The sequence below is a fragment of the Leptosomus discolor genome, chromosome 14, assembly GCF_034619465.1.
Source record: "Leptosomus discolor isolate bLepDis1 chromosome 14, bLepDis1.hap2, whole genome shotgun sequence".
In the NCBI taxonomy this organism is placed as follows: domain Eukaryota; kingdom Metazoa; phylum Chordata; class Aves; order Leptosomiformes; family Leptosomidae; genus Leptosomus; species Leptosomus discolor.
The window spans coordinates 19,126,477-19,142,233 of NC_141404.1; the positions used below are offsets into that span (position 1 = coordinate 19,126,477).

General features: G+C 37.5%; 1 protein-coding gene across 1 annotated transcript in view; it reads right to left on the minus strand.

Annotated features, from left to right (window-relative positions):
- Positions 1 to 3,328: 3,328 nt before the first annotated feature.
- Positions 3,329 to 15,757, minus strand: part of DNAH3 (dynein axonemal heavy chain 3) — a 58,406-nt gene continuing 45,977 nt past the window's right edge. The window contains 10 exon segments of the mRNA XM_086473320.1: positions 3,329 to 3,696; positions 3,881 to 4,018; positions 5,286 to 5,490; positions 6,056 to 6,198; positions 7,586 to 7,753; positions 8,244 to 8,401; positions 9,448 to 9,564; positions 10,954 to 11,198; positions 11,527 to 11,752; positions 12,710 to 14,851. Of these exon segments, the coding sequence (XP_086329446.1) occupies positions 3,343 to 3,696; positions 3,881 to 4,018; positions 5,286 to 5,490; positions 6,056 to 6,198; positions 7,586 to 7,753; positions 8,244 to 8,401; positions 9,448 to 9,564; positions 10,954 to 11,198; positions 11,527 to 11,752; positions 12,710 to 14,851 (3,896 nt within the window). The 3' untranslated portion in view covers positions 3,329 to 3,342.

The following is a 15,757-nucleotide window of genomic DNA, read 5'->3' on the forward strand; positions in this document are numbered from 1 at the left end:
ATCAGAGAGAGTAGTTTCTGTTTCTGAAATGGTTTTTTGTACAGATCAGATAAAAGAAAGGTTTCCATCTCCTAAGAAAATGTACTAACCTGATCTGTCTTACAGCATCCCTGGCTGAAAATGTCTGATATTTCTAAGGAAAAAGTATCTCTTGCTCTGTAATGTTTGTATACTGCATTTTTTTCCATCTGCTTTGAGTTATTAGCAAGGCTGTGAATCTATGATTTGCAGTAATTACAGGTGGGTTTTGTGGTTTGTTTAATGACAGCTTCTAAGTAAGAAATGGAAATACTAAACCTGTAAAGCCAAGAATTCTAATACTACTATTACAAGGTACTTCATTTGTCCAAAAATTTTTCACATTTTTATCATGTCCAACTAACAGCTGCCTTTTTTTTTTTTTTTTTTTTTTTTTTAAATGCATCTCAGCCAAGAAAGGTTGTGAATTCTAACGTTCAGCCAGCTTATCACTCATCTGGAAGGTCTGGACAATGCTCAGGAAAAAAGGTTGGGAAGCTCATTTCAAAGAACCACAGAAAAATATCTCTACGACAGATATCCCTCAACAGTAAATTCCATTACTTTTTCTCTAATAGTAAGGGCAGCCCATGAAATCACGTATTTCAGTAACCATCAACTAAAGCAACTCAGCCGTGCCTGATCCCTGGTGAAGGGGCAAGCCTGAACCCTTTTTTATAGAATCCTCTGATTGATATGTAGATATATATAGATATATATATATTTTGGTCACATCTACAAAATCTTGAAATACATCTTTAATTACATTCTAAGAGATACCTTCATCTCAAATTTAAACATTATCACAGAAGCAGCATTTAGAAAATCAACGCAGTAACAAGGACATTGCACACAATGTAGTAACAAGGCCACTATATATTCAGAAGAACCATGACTGTGTCATTTAATAAACTATCTGTTAGTGCTTGTTCACAAAAAGGCATTAACAAGAAACCCACATGGCAAGCTATCCCACAGTATTTTCCAACAGTTTAAAAGTAATTTAGCTCCATAAAATGCAATTTATGTAGCATATACTAGTGAATCCGGCTTTTTATTTAGAGGACTATGCTTGCAAGACTAGCCTTATCTGAAGAAGGAAGGAGAAACTCCATCCTCAGATTTCAACTTCTCTTTATTTTAGTGTTTTAAGATTGATTACTCTATTGTTGCCCCAGCTTCCCTCTCAACAGAGCCTCAGCAGCGAGGTAAGCTGTCACCAGTCACTTGCACGCATAATCTCAAATCTAAATAGACCTTTTTGAGAGCAGCGCCTGAACTGATCAATCCACAGGGAAGGATCTGACAGCCGGGTCCTGCATGCAATGCAAAGCACCTGTAAGAGGAGGCTCGTGACTCGTTTGTTATCTCTGATGCCGCAGTGACCTAACTGGTGATCTGAATTGTTGATGTGACAACAACAACAATTAGATACAGCCATTCAAAAAAATCGTAATTACCACAATGCTTTTATAAATATGTAGTAAATGTAAATATGTAATTATATTAAAAGTACAAAGTATTGTGTTACTCTTATGAAGCCTAAGAAAGGACTATTTTTTTTAAGGACCAATTTTAATTAATTTATAGATCTTCTGAAACATGATACTCTTGTCAAAAATTGTCAATTTGAATGACTCTGCTGTAACATTTATAAACAATTGCTATGTGTGCCAAATATAGTTTAGTTTAAATTGTTAAGAGTAGTTTCTTCCGATTGGTAAGTTGAAACCCCTACACGTCTCTGTTCCCTTTATTGAAACAAATTCCATTAAGTGTCCTGGCCTGACATCTTTGCCCTAGTCACCATGTAACAATAATGACGCCCCAAGTGCCTGCACACTGTGCTGTTAATGAGGCATCGAATATGGTACATGTGGTACATGAAGATCCTGTACTAATTATCTCTGTGTATCTTTGTGCAGAGCAGCACTTTACAACATACCTGTAACACGTATTGCTTACCTGTATGTTACCATTCTTAAAAGTTACTATTTGATGAATATCTGTATAAAACGAACCAGTGGTTAATAAAACAATAGTGAACACTGTTTTCACCTGTAACAGCTAAGCACAACACAACAGATAAATTCCTATTACAAGAACCGTATGTTTTAATGAGTTGTAGCAGCATCACTTAATGATGGTAGCAAGATACTGGGAATTGATAGCTGAATTGTAGCTGCATCTCTGACTTTGAGGCCTCGAGCAAGTCATTAAAATGCTGCAATTTATGCAATGAAAAAAATACGAGACCCCAAATTAGCAGATGTTTATGCAGTGGGTTGTTTTTTTTTTTTTTTTTTTAAATGTTTGCCTTGATCTTTGTGCTTCTCTTGTACTGTGTACACAACAAGTCTAATGATGCCTCTTTAGTACCTTCTTGGCATGCTGTGGGGATTAGTTAATGACTGCACAGCTCTTTGAAGATGTTCAAGCTATTTTATTTTTAATCAATGTTTGCAAGCTACTTTGAGCTTCTCTGATGAAAGGGCCTAAACAAGTACAAAATTTCAGGTGGTTATTAGTCCAACATGCAAGAGGGCAAGACGAGGAAGTAAAATGAGACTATGAGAGAAAGGAAACAGCTCCATTTATCAGGCATCTGGGATATGTAGGTAAATAATACTAAAATAAAACAAAAGTTTAACATTTATGAGACAAGCACACTGCTCTGAGAAATAGCAGGCTCCCAATGCATGTGCTTCTAGAAGTTTTCCGTAGAAATTCTGAGGCACATGTTCCAAGAAGTGTCAGTTACTATAGTTTTATAATATAGCTCTAGCAGTTCATTCCAGCTGAGGATTTGCTTTACATGTTGACAACAGACTATTCTCATCTCCTCCCTCCTTGCCCTACATAATCCTGGGACACAGAAGTGGTAGGCAAATCCAGAGAGTCTCATTTGCAAGAGCTGTGGATTAGTTTCCCATTAAAATCAGCAGCAAAACTCTTTGGGGTTAATTTCATTAAAAATAAAAAAAGCCCTATGATAGCAGCTAGGTGGTTTTAGGAACAGCTGTTAGGATTTCATAAGGTTTGTAATGATGTGAGTGGCACACAGTTTGATGGGAGTTCTGTTCATTCTGATCTATTGCAAGGTAAAGCTCAGACCTTTGAAATAAGTGTCTGTTTGTAGTGTTCTATTTTCACTCACTCTTGCTCAGTGGCTGATAATGGTTAAAAAACCAAAGGAATCTGGGAGCTGCTTTACAGTCTGCAGGAAATCCTGACACTAAAAAAAACCCCAAAAACGAACTGCAGCCATTGGGGAGTAAAGTTATATTTTAATAACAAAATGCTAGTGTGTTGACTTGCATACTCTCAGTCATCTAACTGGCATAGTGCTGCCACACCTCGATTTATCCAGTGTTTCTGGGGCTTATCTGAAGGGAGTTCAATTGAGAGAACATAGTTGGTTGAGTGGCCAGTAGTGGATAAGACACCTCTTCTTGCACTTGTCTTGTATACAGGGCATGAATAGATATTCGTATGAAGAAATCTGGAACTTTCTCCAGGTTTCAGCCAAATTATGGGCAAAGAATCATAAAGGACTTTTGGAAGTGATTCTCCAATTACCAAGGATTCTCTATCCCATCGTGCACCTTCCAAAAAAAGGCCTCTCACATAAGCCCCATCTTCTGGCATTTTCTCCATTGTGTGCTCCTCTTTCATCACCTAGAACAAATCAAACCATTGCTTGATTTTTATTTTTATCTGGAGTACATTAAATCCTGTAACCAATAATCTGAAATTGCTCCTTTAAATAAAATTTCTTTTAATTTGAAAACTCTATTCCTTGCTGCCCCAGAACATGTTTGAAGCTGCTCAAGAGAAACAAAATTCCTCTGTATTGTCTTACCTCAAATTCGAACGCAATATGGTCAATTGGGATGGTGTATTTCCTGGCATAGTTTTGTAATACACCGGTCAAAAAAGACTGAGTGAAGAAGAATCCTGAGAGCCAAAAGACTGTGGGTGGCCCATGGATGACCCAATCCTGAATATGGACAGAAAAAACAAAAGTAAGAAAAAATACATTTATGGCTTCACTGTGCCAGTTCACCAGAAGAGGAATGTCTTTTCAGATACACTTAAACAGCACAATGAGATCTAAACCTTGATGGGACCCTCTGTATATTACCATTAGTTCTATATTTTTCAGAGACAGAAAATCACAGAAGTTAGTTATTTATGATGACAACAAAAATAATCACTCATTCTGAAACAACCAGAACTCGGTGCTACTAAGAAAGAACTTTCAGAAAGTAGCATAAGCATATTTTGGTATGTCTATATACTAGCCAGCAAAAAAAAAAAGAAAAATTATTGAATATGGACACTTTTATCAACATATCCTCTTCTACAGTTTTGTAAACACCCATCTCCTAACATTAAAAAAGGCCAAATTTTTTTACACAGTATCTTTACTGATCACTGTGAGGGCATCCACTACAGCCAACACATCAGATGCTAGTAGAGGAAATCGTTCCAGTACAAAGATGCCAGACAAGGAGATCTTGGGCCAGTATCTTTGTTGGATATCACAAATGCAGTAGGAAAAACAAGGCAAGGGCAGAATGTCCCCAGACTATTCTTAGCCATTTGGAGTCAAAAGAAGCCCATATGGTACTCTGATCCAGCAAACATGAAACTCTGCTGCTTATACGAATCTTTCGGAGACTTCTTTCCAGCTTTCTCCTCCCCTGACTTGTATGCGGTTCCATTACATCTCAGTACCCCAGCTATTTAAGGTACATCTGAAATTTTTAGTAATTCAAGAGACTGCTAAGAATGTAAGGCAAATAATGGAAGGGTAAGTAAAGAATAAAATAGCTTGTTCAAAAAGTGTGTGGAAGCGCTGTAACTTTTTATTAAACTTGAAAGAGATTTACAGTCACGTACATAAAATTTGATAGTGCTGTTATGCACTGTTTCTAAAGCATTCTCACACCTGGTTCAGTGTCCTTTGAGCAGGGAAGTCACCAAGACATCAATGCAAAGTAAAATGCATCTTTTAGAAACAGAAAAATGGAAACTACCAAATGCAGCACTGGATTAGCTCCAAAGAATTATACTCCCGACACACCTTGCTGAGCAATTGCCCAGCTAATTCCAATACTGTAAATGCAGTGTGTATTTGGTCATGAGTATGTGCATAGTCTGGAGCTATAAGGGTACTGCTGAGCGAGGACAGTACTGATACACATTTTACCCATTCAGCTTTCAACTACCGAGTCAGACCTGTCAGTCTCAGTTTAGCATACCTGGAAGAAGACCAAACGACAGAGGAGATCGGACACATAACTTCCCAGTGGCTTCAGTGATGGATAGGATTTGGCAGCCCACATTGATGGTACTCTTCCCATTAGCATGCTGTTGAAAACATCTTCAAGTTCAGATGACATCAACACTTGGCCTTTAATGGCTTTGCCTAAATTAATGAGGCTGCTCCGAACAACTTCAGTAAGCCTTCAGGTAAAACAAAGAAATGGTCATCTCATTATTTACTTCTTACTATCTGGCTAAAGACCTCCGAGTCCAACTTGAATGAAGGGCCAATCAAAACTAGTAAATGTCCTGTCAGAAACTCCTTATCTCACCTGTAGTTATCAAAATTCTTATTTAACTTGGGAAAAGCAAACAAAGAAAAAACACACACAGGGAAAGGAAAGATAGTGAAAATTCCCATTCTAGGCAAAGGAAATCAAGTGACAAGAGTTTAAAGACTGTAATACTGATTAACATAGTGTGCTGTGAATATTGGGGAAGAATAGAGTAAATGGCCCTACTCCAACACAACAAACTCAAATCCGATTTAAGTTCATACTCCAAGAATATAGGTACTATTTCTACATTCAGATAGTCAGATGCAGATTTCAAATCTTTTTAAAAGGGTCATCCAAAGCAGAATCTATCATGTTAAGAACAATTTACTGTAAAAGGCTTATAACTGTTTAAGGCCTGTGAGTGGCTAGCATGATGAACACAAGTGTATGTCAGTATTGGAGGTGCTACACAAAACACTGAGCCATACCTGTTAAAACGAATTAGTTCTTGCCTAAGAACTGTATTCATGGACTCTTCATAAAGTACTGGGTATACCTTCATAACCTCTTTAACATCAAAGCCACTTGGTAATTTGGATAGGATGTCCTGCGCCAAATCTTCAACAGTTTCCTGAAATCACAAGTTTGCAGTGGATGAGGAATTTCCCTTTTTATTCCACCTATTTTTCATCGATAAATTCAACAAAACACTATAGATTTTATATTTTTTCTGTATAACCACATAGGTATTTTAGCCCGTTTTCCTAAAGAAATAATGCTTACATGCTTTTACTCTTTGGGCATCATCCTGTCTGTCTGTCTCTGCATGTGCCTGCTTGCTCCTTTTCCCTTCTCAAGATTTTTAAATTTGTTAGTAATTTCGGTTTAATTTGCAAAAAGGTTTTAGGCAACTTCTAAGGAAACAGGCAGCAGGGCAGACAAGCATAATCCTACTACTGCCACAATGAAGGAAAAGACCATGCAGCATGGGGAAAATTATGGGAAGACCATAAGAATACCCCAGCCACCAGAGAAGCTTTGCTTGCAGCATATTAGACATCAGATAATACGATTACAAGACAATCCTGCAGGTAACAAGGCTCTATCTATTCCACTTTTCAAGAATCCGCTTGTGTATAAAATATCGGATATCAAATCTGAGGGGCCTGAATTTATATGTGTCTCAGAGGGGCATGGATTTGGCCGAGTAACCTGAGCTGCTGGAACAGGATGAAGGAAAGAAATTCCCAGTATCTTCACAACCAGGGCCCATGGAGGGGTAGATGACAGCGAGGTCCATGTCCAAGTGATTGCATTCTGACAAACTGACCCCCTTTGTGCCACACAAGTCACACACACAGTTACATGTTTGGGACTGTAGAAACTGAAGCAGCAAAAAGTATCTCAAAACTCAAGTGCCATTATAGCACAGACTTCAATGGGAAGACAACTTTTTGTCTCTAATGGGCTTGTATTGCTTGCCTGATGGCTGAATGACTTGATATAATTTCCTGGCACTCTGGAGTCTGGCCTCTAGTGTGAATGGCAGGGATGGTCACACAACCACTGCTGGATGAAGTCAGACCACTGCATGAATCTCCATCATTGGAATTTGTAGACTGGAATTAAATGTTATACTTCCCACTTGCCTAGAGATGGATGTGATTTGAGCTTTACCCACTGTGATTGTTAACTGTGCTGTAACTACAATTCATGACTGAAGTGAAGCACTTCACTATTATTTTAAAACATGAAATATGAAAGAAACATTCTTATTCAAACAACATGTTCTACTCAGCCAAGAGGGATTGTGCAGTATTAACCTGTTTAATACATTAAATTTGATATTAAGGTATCTTCCATCTTTAAAGGTTCTTCTACACCAAATCTGTCTGCTTCTCTACATACTCCCAATGCCACAGTCATGTGATGACAGGTGTTGGATTACTCTGAGACCTAGAGCATGACAGGAAAGGGCACCATTCCAGAGTGGAAATCGATCTTTCTTCCCCAGTTACCTGAGGGGACTTGCCACTTCCCCCTGCTTCTCTGGGCAAAGTCAGGAGCACTCCATGGAAAAGCTGGTTAGTCTCCTGGTTATCTTTGGTGATGTCTGCATTTTCATGAAGTCCAAACACTTCAGGGTGTGTTGTAATTGGTAAACTTCGTATGTATTCAATGTAAGACTGTAAAAAAACAAACATTTAGATACCTCTACAACTGCAGGCTACATAAATAGGTGGGATTTGAGCATATTCAATATCTCTATGCAGTTGTTAGAAGGCAAAAAGGGGGTGAAAACTGAGTATATACCTGCCATTCCACCTCCTCATCCTGATCACTGCTTTCAAGGCAAAAGTGGTTGCAAGAGGGTGCAGAATACCTTGTAAATTCCTGAAGCCTGACTCCTATTGGCTTTCTAGAACTGTACTGGAAACCTGCACAGGGGTGGCTCTTTGCATCAACAAACATCAGAATATAGGATGATCACTACATCTCCATTGAGGTGTGTTAGATATTAAGTACCAGATTCATATTTCATACATAAGACATTCTGGCATGGCTTTGTGATCTGATGTTTTTTATTTTCTATTGATTGCATTCAGCATATTAAAGTAGAGTGTAGATAAGTTTTTTCCCCCAATAACTCAGAATTTACATCTGTTATCTTCTCACCTCATATGGACCATGTGGTGGTATGTAGTAGTCATCTCCAGCTGCAAGCATATACTTGTCCTGCTCTTCTATATCCTTGCTATAGACTATGGAAAGAAGGGACAGGAGAAGACGCCTGTCTTTATCATCTGTTACTCTACCTCCATAGTTACATTCCCCTGGGAAAGGACAAAGAAAACCAGGATGAAAAACTGAAAGTTAATGAACAACTAAAAATTATTTTGCAATAATGTATAGTTCCAGTAAGATGAAGTTCCAAAGCTCCAGGTCTTCAAAAGTATCTAGGTCCTATACTTCAATTGATTCAATGGAAATTAGGCACTTTAACACCTTTGGGCCAAATTTGAGTGTCTTGATAATGAAAGGTTTAAGGAGCAGTATAAGTTGGTCTGAGAAACTGCTACTTATGCCACAGTAAATAATCTCATGCTTTAAATGACAGCTCTTTTGCTTAAAATTCTTGTAAGACTTTTTAGAACTGTCAAAATCTGAACAGTGCTATATAGCTGATACTTCTCTTGTTCCTTTCATGCAAACTTAACCTGATTACATATGTATACAGTAGAAAACAAGGGGTAACAAATATGCAGAAGGGATTGGAGATATTTAAGTAATGGGCAAGCAATAAAGGGAGGTTTATGATGACAGAAAGCACAGAAAACAGCTAAAAGCTCACAGTTATTACTTTAATCCTGACTCCCCAAATTATTTTTCATAAAGCTAATCATAATATTAGCAAAAATCAGAAACTATCTTTATAAGGTTGACACAGGAGTGCCAAGAAGCAGCTATCTTTCTGGAGAAAGAGAACTGAATAGCCACAGTAACCAAGTTATTTACACAGGTCAACACTGTCTGCTTTAAACTGCTGAGTGTTAGTACATCCTCTGTTAAACTGCCAATGCTTACTGTGTCAGGATTGTATTGATCAGCTCAGGTGAAACAGAGGCCATGGCCATTTATTTGACACACATGAAACAGATCAGGAGGTTTGCTGGATCATCATTAATTCTTCTAGCTGTATATAAGCCAAGACAGCAATGACACCTCAGGGTTTGTGATCCAACTTGTCTGTATGTGGAGGGCCAAGAAAGCAAACCTGAATGGAATCCACTCAATTTGTCAGGAACTCATCAGTTTATCATTGTACCGTCTGCAAGCGCCTAGCAAAGTCAACACATGTTAGAGGGTGTAATGCCTGTACCTGTTAGATATGTCAGAGCTTCAAATGGGATTTCCTCATATTCATTCAGAAACATCTGGATCTGTTGCATACTGATTCTGAGGTCAGATTCATTGAACTCATATGGAATATTCCAACCTGTTCAATTCAGAAAAGATATACAGGGTAATGGTGCGCTGTACTGATAACCATGCTCAGGGAATGATGGTATTGGTACCATACTGCTACTACAGAGGTGAAGATAACAGCTGCCAGACAGTACCTGGAAGCAGCCCTGGAATTTACCAGGCTGTTTCTTACACAAGGAAAAATATGACTGCGTAACAATATTGTATCCTAAGGCACTATTACCATCATTCTATGTAACTAAAACATAAGCACAGGAATTTTGACATCACACACTCCTGAAAAATTATATTTTACCTTAAGTAGAACACAGACCTGTTTGGTGCTTTCAGCTAATCTGTTGCTATCTGGAGATGATAAGAACAGGAGTTTTAATTCATGGATTGATTTTAATTTTAATTAATCTGCCCGTCTGTTAATGCTGTTTATATATGGCATTCAGAGTAACAGTACAATAAAGAAAACCCACATAGGAGCATACTCCAGATAAGAGAATCCTTCAGAAAAATTTATACCCCTAGTGCAAACGAAAAAATAGGGCTATTGCTGAACATATTCTTCTTCCCCCAGACAGCTGGTCACATTAAGCAATAGATGTTGCTTTTGAAAATGACCTCTTTGTCACTTATAAAAATTATATTTTTACTTTAAAGCAATAAATTAGTATCTTCATACTGGCAGTCTAGTGTTTATTTAAACAGCTGCCTATTAAAATAAGATCAGTGGCTTTCAGTCAAAATGTAACATTTCATAACAATAACCTGTTATGACCAAGACAGACTCAGTTGGAATGAAAGGCTGAGAACGTCATGTACACCAGTGGAGAGCATAAGCTTTATATAGTCATAAAAATGGAATCCATAATTTCATACATTTCTACATTTTATGGAGAAATTCTAATTATTTCAAGATCATAGAAAAAGCTGACACAAATCTTATGAACAACACACTGCAACTACATAAATGTTTCACACCAGGTAAACATATGCACCAGCTTTGATAAAACAAATTATACACATAAATATCAAAAGCAGAATTGAGGAAGACACATCTTTAATTATGAAAATTTAAAATGGAACGGGATTTAATGGTAAGAATTACAGTAGTAAATTAATAATTTAGTAAGCTATAATTTAATATAACTACTGTATATATATTTACTTGGAAAACTGGTACTTTCTAGTCTTCTCCCAGGATATTTTTAGGAGCTTCAGGAGTCGCTTTACCTGAATAAGAATCCCTGCAAATAACAGCTTTTAAACTTTATTATGTTCTGTGCAATACAGATTGCACTACTGGAATATTGCTATTTTTATCTAGCCTTTTACAGAGAGGCTCCAATAGTGCATTTCAAAACTACCAATCTTTTTGAAACAACCTGCAAAACAATCTAAACCTTACCCAGTGGGCCGAAATTTCTCCTTTCCTGCACAATAGCATGAAAAAAACAAAGGCCAAACAGCAGTTTTTGCCACATTTCTGGCTTTTGGCAATTGCTAAAGAACACAGGGTCGGAGATGGGGTCATTAAGGTATGATCGAAGAAGGTTCACTCTAACTCCTTTTGGAGGCTCATTCATCATTTTGATGCCGTTCTGGAGGATACTAACAGGAAACTTTTCTGATGGATAACTAGTTAACCACAACCTGAAAAGAATTTTGAAAAGCACATTATAAAAAAATCATCAATATTGACAAATCCTCAATATTGATCTGCAGAAGACTAAGTTTTATTACTTGCTTAACTATAATGATAACATCTAATTTGTTCTAAAATGAAGGCATAAAGTAGTTTATATTGAACAGGTAGAAAAGATGACATCCTAATGAGGTATCTTTATTTTATCACTGCACATAAACAATACGAATGTTATACTTAGCTGTTCACACAAAAGAAATTTCATTTCTTTTTACTAGTGTCTTCAGCAAACAAGAAATACTCCCATTAAAAAGAGCAAAATATTAAAACTCCTACCTGAACTTATCATTGGTATTCTCAGGCACTATAACTTCCTCACAGATTTTTTCCAAAGCAGGCATCCAGCTAGTTGCAAGATGGCAGTTTTGTAACACCACCCAGGTTCCATCAGAAATAGCCTGATAAATCATTTTTGCTGCTATTGGGCCCTGGCCCTGTCCAAGCGAAACAGTTTGAATGCTTGCACCTCCCATGCCAACATCATCAGCAAATTTTAGCAAACCTATGATGGCAAGTTTCACACATGCAAAGACAAAGCCTATTAGAAAGTAGATCTATGATATATTCATTATTTTTATAATGTAAAAAGTAATTAAAGGTGCAAAAGTCAACAAATATTTTACTCAACTGAAAAAAAAAACCCACCTCAACAACCAGAAGTAGTATCAAATGCTGTATCAGCCACTCTGTTTCCGAGGCATATGATAAAACTTAGGTGTATAAAATAAGACTAAAAAACCCTCAAAACCAAAACCCACAAGAAATTAGCCAGGTTAAATGCCTGTCCATCTGCTTTAGCCCCGAGTGCTCAGTTCCAGCCTGCACTACAGCTCTCTACTCTCTCTGCTGCATGGGTACAACTGTTTATGGGAGCTGAGCTGTAAATTGGATCTTTAGATCTGGTTAAAAATAACTCTCCAGCTTTGCCATCAAAACCAGTACCTCCTGGAAATACATCCTTACGGTATGCCATATTACAATTCTTTTGGCAGAAAATCAGGTTTAAAAATAATCTTGGTGTTTATTTTTTAAAGGATATTTAACAGATGTGTTTTTAAGTGTCATCATATACACCATTCAATTAGTAACTGAGAGGGAGGAAACTTTCTGGAGGAGGAGTGGCAACAAAGACTTGGGCAAGTCCCAAACACCCACTGAAAGAACTGTAATGCAAGCATAAATTATAAACTGGTCTGGATGATACAAGATGATAGATCCCTAAATTGCTGCTCAGAGACCTAGACATTTTATCACCACTACATTCATTCCACCCTATAGCAATTTTACTATCACTGTTTATATATGGGCAGATGCAAATGTTTGATATTCCATCATTGCTGTATTGTCCTTTCAAGACATGTTAAAGAACAAATGAAGGGGCTTACACTATTACCAGTTTAGTCACACTCAGTGACATTTAACCAGATATAAAAGGATTTTTATTAAATACCAATCTCACCTGCCATAGGATCAGCACCTGGTGATAATACAAAAATCAAAGGGGCACAACAATTTGAATCACTGTAACTTCTTCCAAGATCAAAAGTAGGTGGTTCAATAAATGTTCTTCCCATATTTTCCACAATGAACTCCTGAACTGCTGGAATAATTTTGTCAGGTCTCAAGCATCTGAGAACAACCATGCGATCTAACCCCATCAGTGTGCTCCAAGCATCTGGGAAGGCTTCTTCATGGGGTCTTGCAGAGTCATATATTTGTTTCCACTTCGTAAAATTTTCTCTTACATGTTCCATTAGTCCCTGGAGGTTTGTTAGACTAGATGCACGTATGAGCTCAGCCCATGATTTGTCAGACAGCCAATCTGGAGCTGGATTAGGGTGAGGACTATCAAGAGCAACACCTCCTGTCAGTAGGAAACGCCAAACCTCATCATCTATTTGGTCTTTTCCCTTCATAATGCCTACTGTCAGAAGGAAAGAGAACAACAGCTTATCCTTTTCAAACAGTGAACGACAGACATTATTATAGATGCTTACTGTGAAATGCTCAGTTATATTTTTAATTCTCCCTTCTAGATCTTCACTCTTTTTGCTTTTAGCAATAGATTGAACATACAAGTTAATGAACCAAATCAATGAATACTGGTACATAGGTTCAATGTTTGCCAGATCAGAGATGCAGAAGAAGACAACAGCTGAGTGAATAGCAACTGGCTTATACCCCATTCGAGTAGAATCTATTTGCATCTCAGTTACAGAGGAAATTTTTTGCTTTTCAGAGATTTCTTCAGATAACTCTTTGGATGAAGACAAAATATTAATTGCTGTTTCATCTTCTAAGATGTTGCCTTCTGAATTGGAAAGGATCTCCAGGATTTTATCTTCTATTTCCTTTAGTTGTTTCTTGTTGGCTGCACTTTCTATAATCAGTTTATTTTTCTTTTCTTCTAGCTCAGGCTTTTCCTCTGCAGCTACAATCCCAAGAAGCTGGTCCTGAAGACCCAAAGGTGTAATCATGAAGTTGAGCAGACAAACTTTCACAGCCACTTCAGGAAGATAATGAGGATTTCTTAAGCGGGTTGTTATGTAAAACCTGAAGTCTCTTGAATATTCAATAATATTTTCCCCTAATTTTATGTATTCTACTCCTTGTTGTTTGAAAGTTAGCTTTAATAAAATGGGTTCTATGAAAGCATCTAGTTCTTCACCAATATTTTCTAGCAAGACTGGTGTTCCAAGCTGAATAGCATTTTCTAATGTCCTCACACAATGTGTGTCAGATAATTTAATAACTGATAGCCTGTTAGTTTTCTCCATATTTTTTACCCACTTATTAGCTTGCCTTTGAGGATCTATCATTAAAGCCCATCTTCTTGAGTTAGAAACAATTATGCCATTGTCAATTGAAAAAGAATCAACTGGCAGTCCAGCAATCTGCCATGCACGGATTTTGACTGGATCCCCTAACGTATTACTTAAGCTAAAATCACTGGAGCATGGTATGTTCTTTTCATTGCACAAGACCTGCCATTGCTTTTGACATTTTAGGCGATAATCGACAGTAAAGGCTCCCAAATAAACCACAGTTCCTGATGATAACAACACATCTCCTATAAGGTCTATGTACCGAATTCCTAATAACTGTGCAGCTTCTGTCCACCTGTCTTTCTCTCCACCAAGACCACTAATTAGGTGTTCAGCTCTCACAAGCTTTTGTGAACAGAGTTCAATATTATTTTCTAATTCTCTCTTCCGGTCATTCATATTGTCAAACTCATCATTCAGAGCTTGGAGGCGATCAACTACCTCCTTAAGTTCTGCTTGTTTTGTTTTTAGCTTTTGCATTTGAATGTCCAGTAATCCTTCGGCAGCTCTCAAGCGTTCGCGCTTTGGGGCAACCACTTTTGCTACACGGTCATATACCTCCATGGCTCGCACCCACTTGCATAGTCCTTCACAGGCAGATGAGACATTTTTAATGACAGCTGGCTGAAAATCTGGATGATCAATAAACCTCTCTCTAATTCTCTTCATTATAGCGGAAGGAATATTATCCTTGTCAAACATCTTTAATTTCTCGAGGAGTTTCAGATCTCCAAGAATTTTTCTAGATGGCCCCCAGTAGTCTTCTAGCATTTTACCTATATTGCAAATAATACTAAAATCAGGCTTAAACCATGCAAGTTCAAACTGAAAAAAAAAAAAAAAAAAAAATTTGCAACATAATATGAAAAATTAACATCAATGATTTTGCAATAGAATTTTACCATGCAACCACTGTTAGCTAGTTTGGGAAAAACATTACCTAAAGAAATTCAGACAGCAACTTCAGCATCACTAACCTATGTTATATTTATTAATTACATATTAATTCTAAATCAACCAAATAAAATAAGGGAAACAAATTACTATACGGTCTTTCTTAGCACAGTTTATTAGATAAATCAGTAACTCTGTGAAAACATTCCTTCCTAATCTAGGTAAGACAGTTTGGGTGAAAGACATTTATAGAATTCTTATTTTCAGTTATGAAGTGTTAACTGTGGGGGCATAAGGTAGAAGAAAAGTGAAAGAAAAAGGCCTCTTTCCTCTCATACCTCACAAATCCTGTGCAATCCCACAGAAACAACATAACCCACACAGAAAGAGCTTATTAGGGGTGTATAGCTAGAATTCTGTCTCCCAGATTAATTGATAAACTTTGGTAGCAGGTGTTAGAGGGGGAAATACAGATGAACGGTGCACAGTACACCTCCAGCTCCCAGTGTTTCTCAATGCAACGCAAATCTCAAGATTGGGTCAAAGCAAATTGAAGAGATGACTTCGTGCTGGTGACTGGGATATTTACCAAGCTTGTACAAGTGTCAAACAAGGGCAGTATGTTACAATGGCAAAAGCAGCTCTTAGCTATTCAGTGTAGTTATAAGTCATTGCTAGCAAAATGCACTTTTAGTGCACATGGCTACACTCACACCAGAAGCACTTCACTAGTGCAACACAGCAGTACCCCAAACATTCCTAGGGCAGGGATAACAAATACCACATCA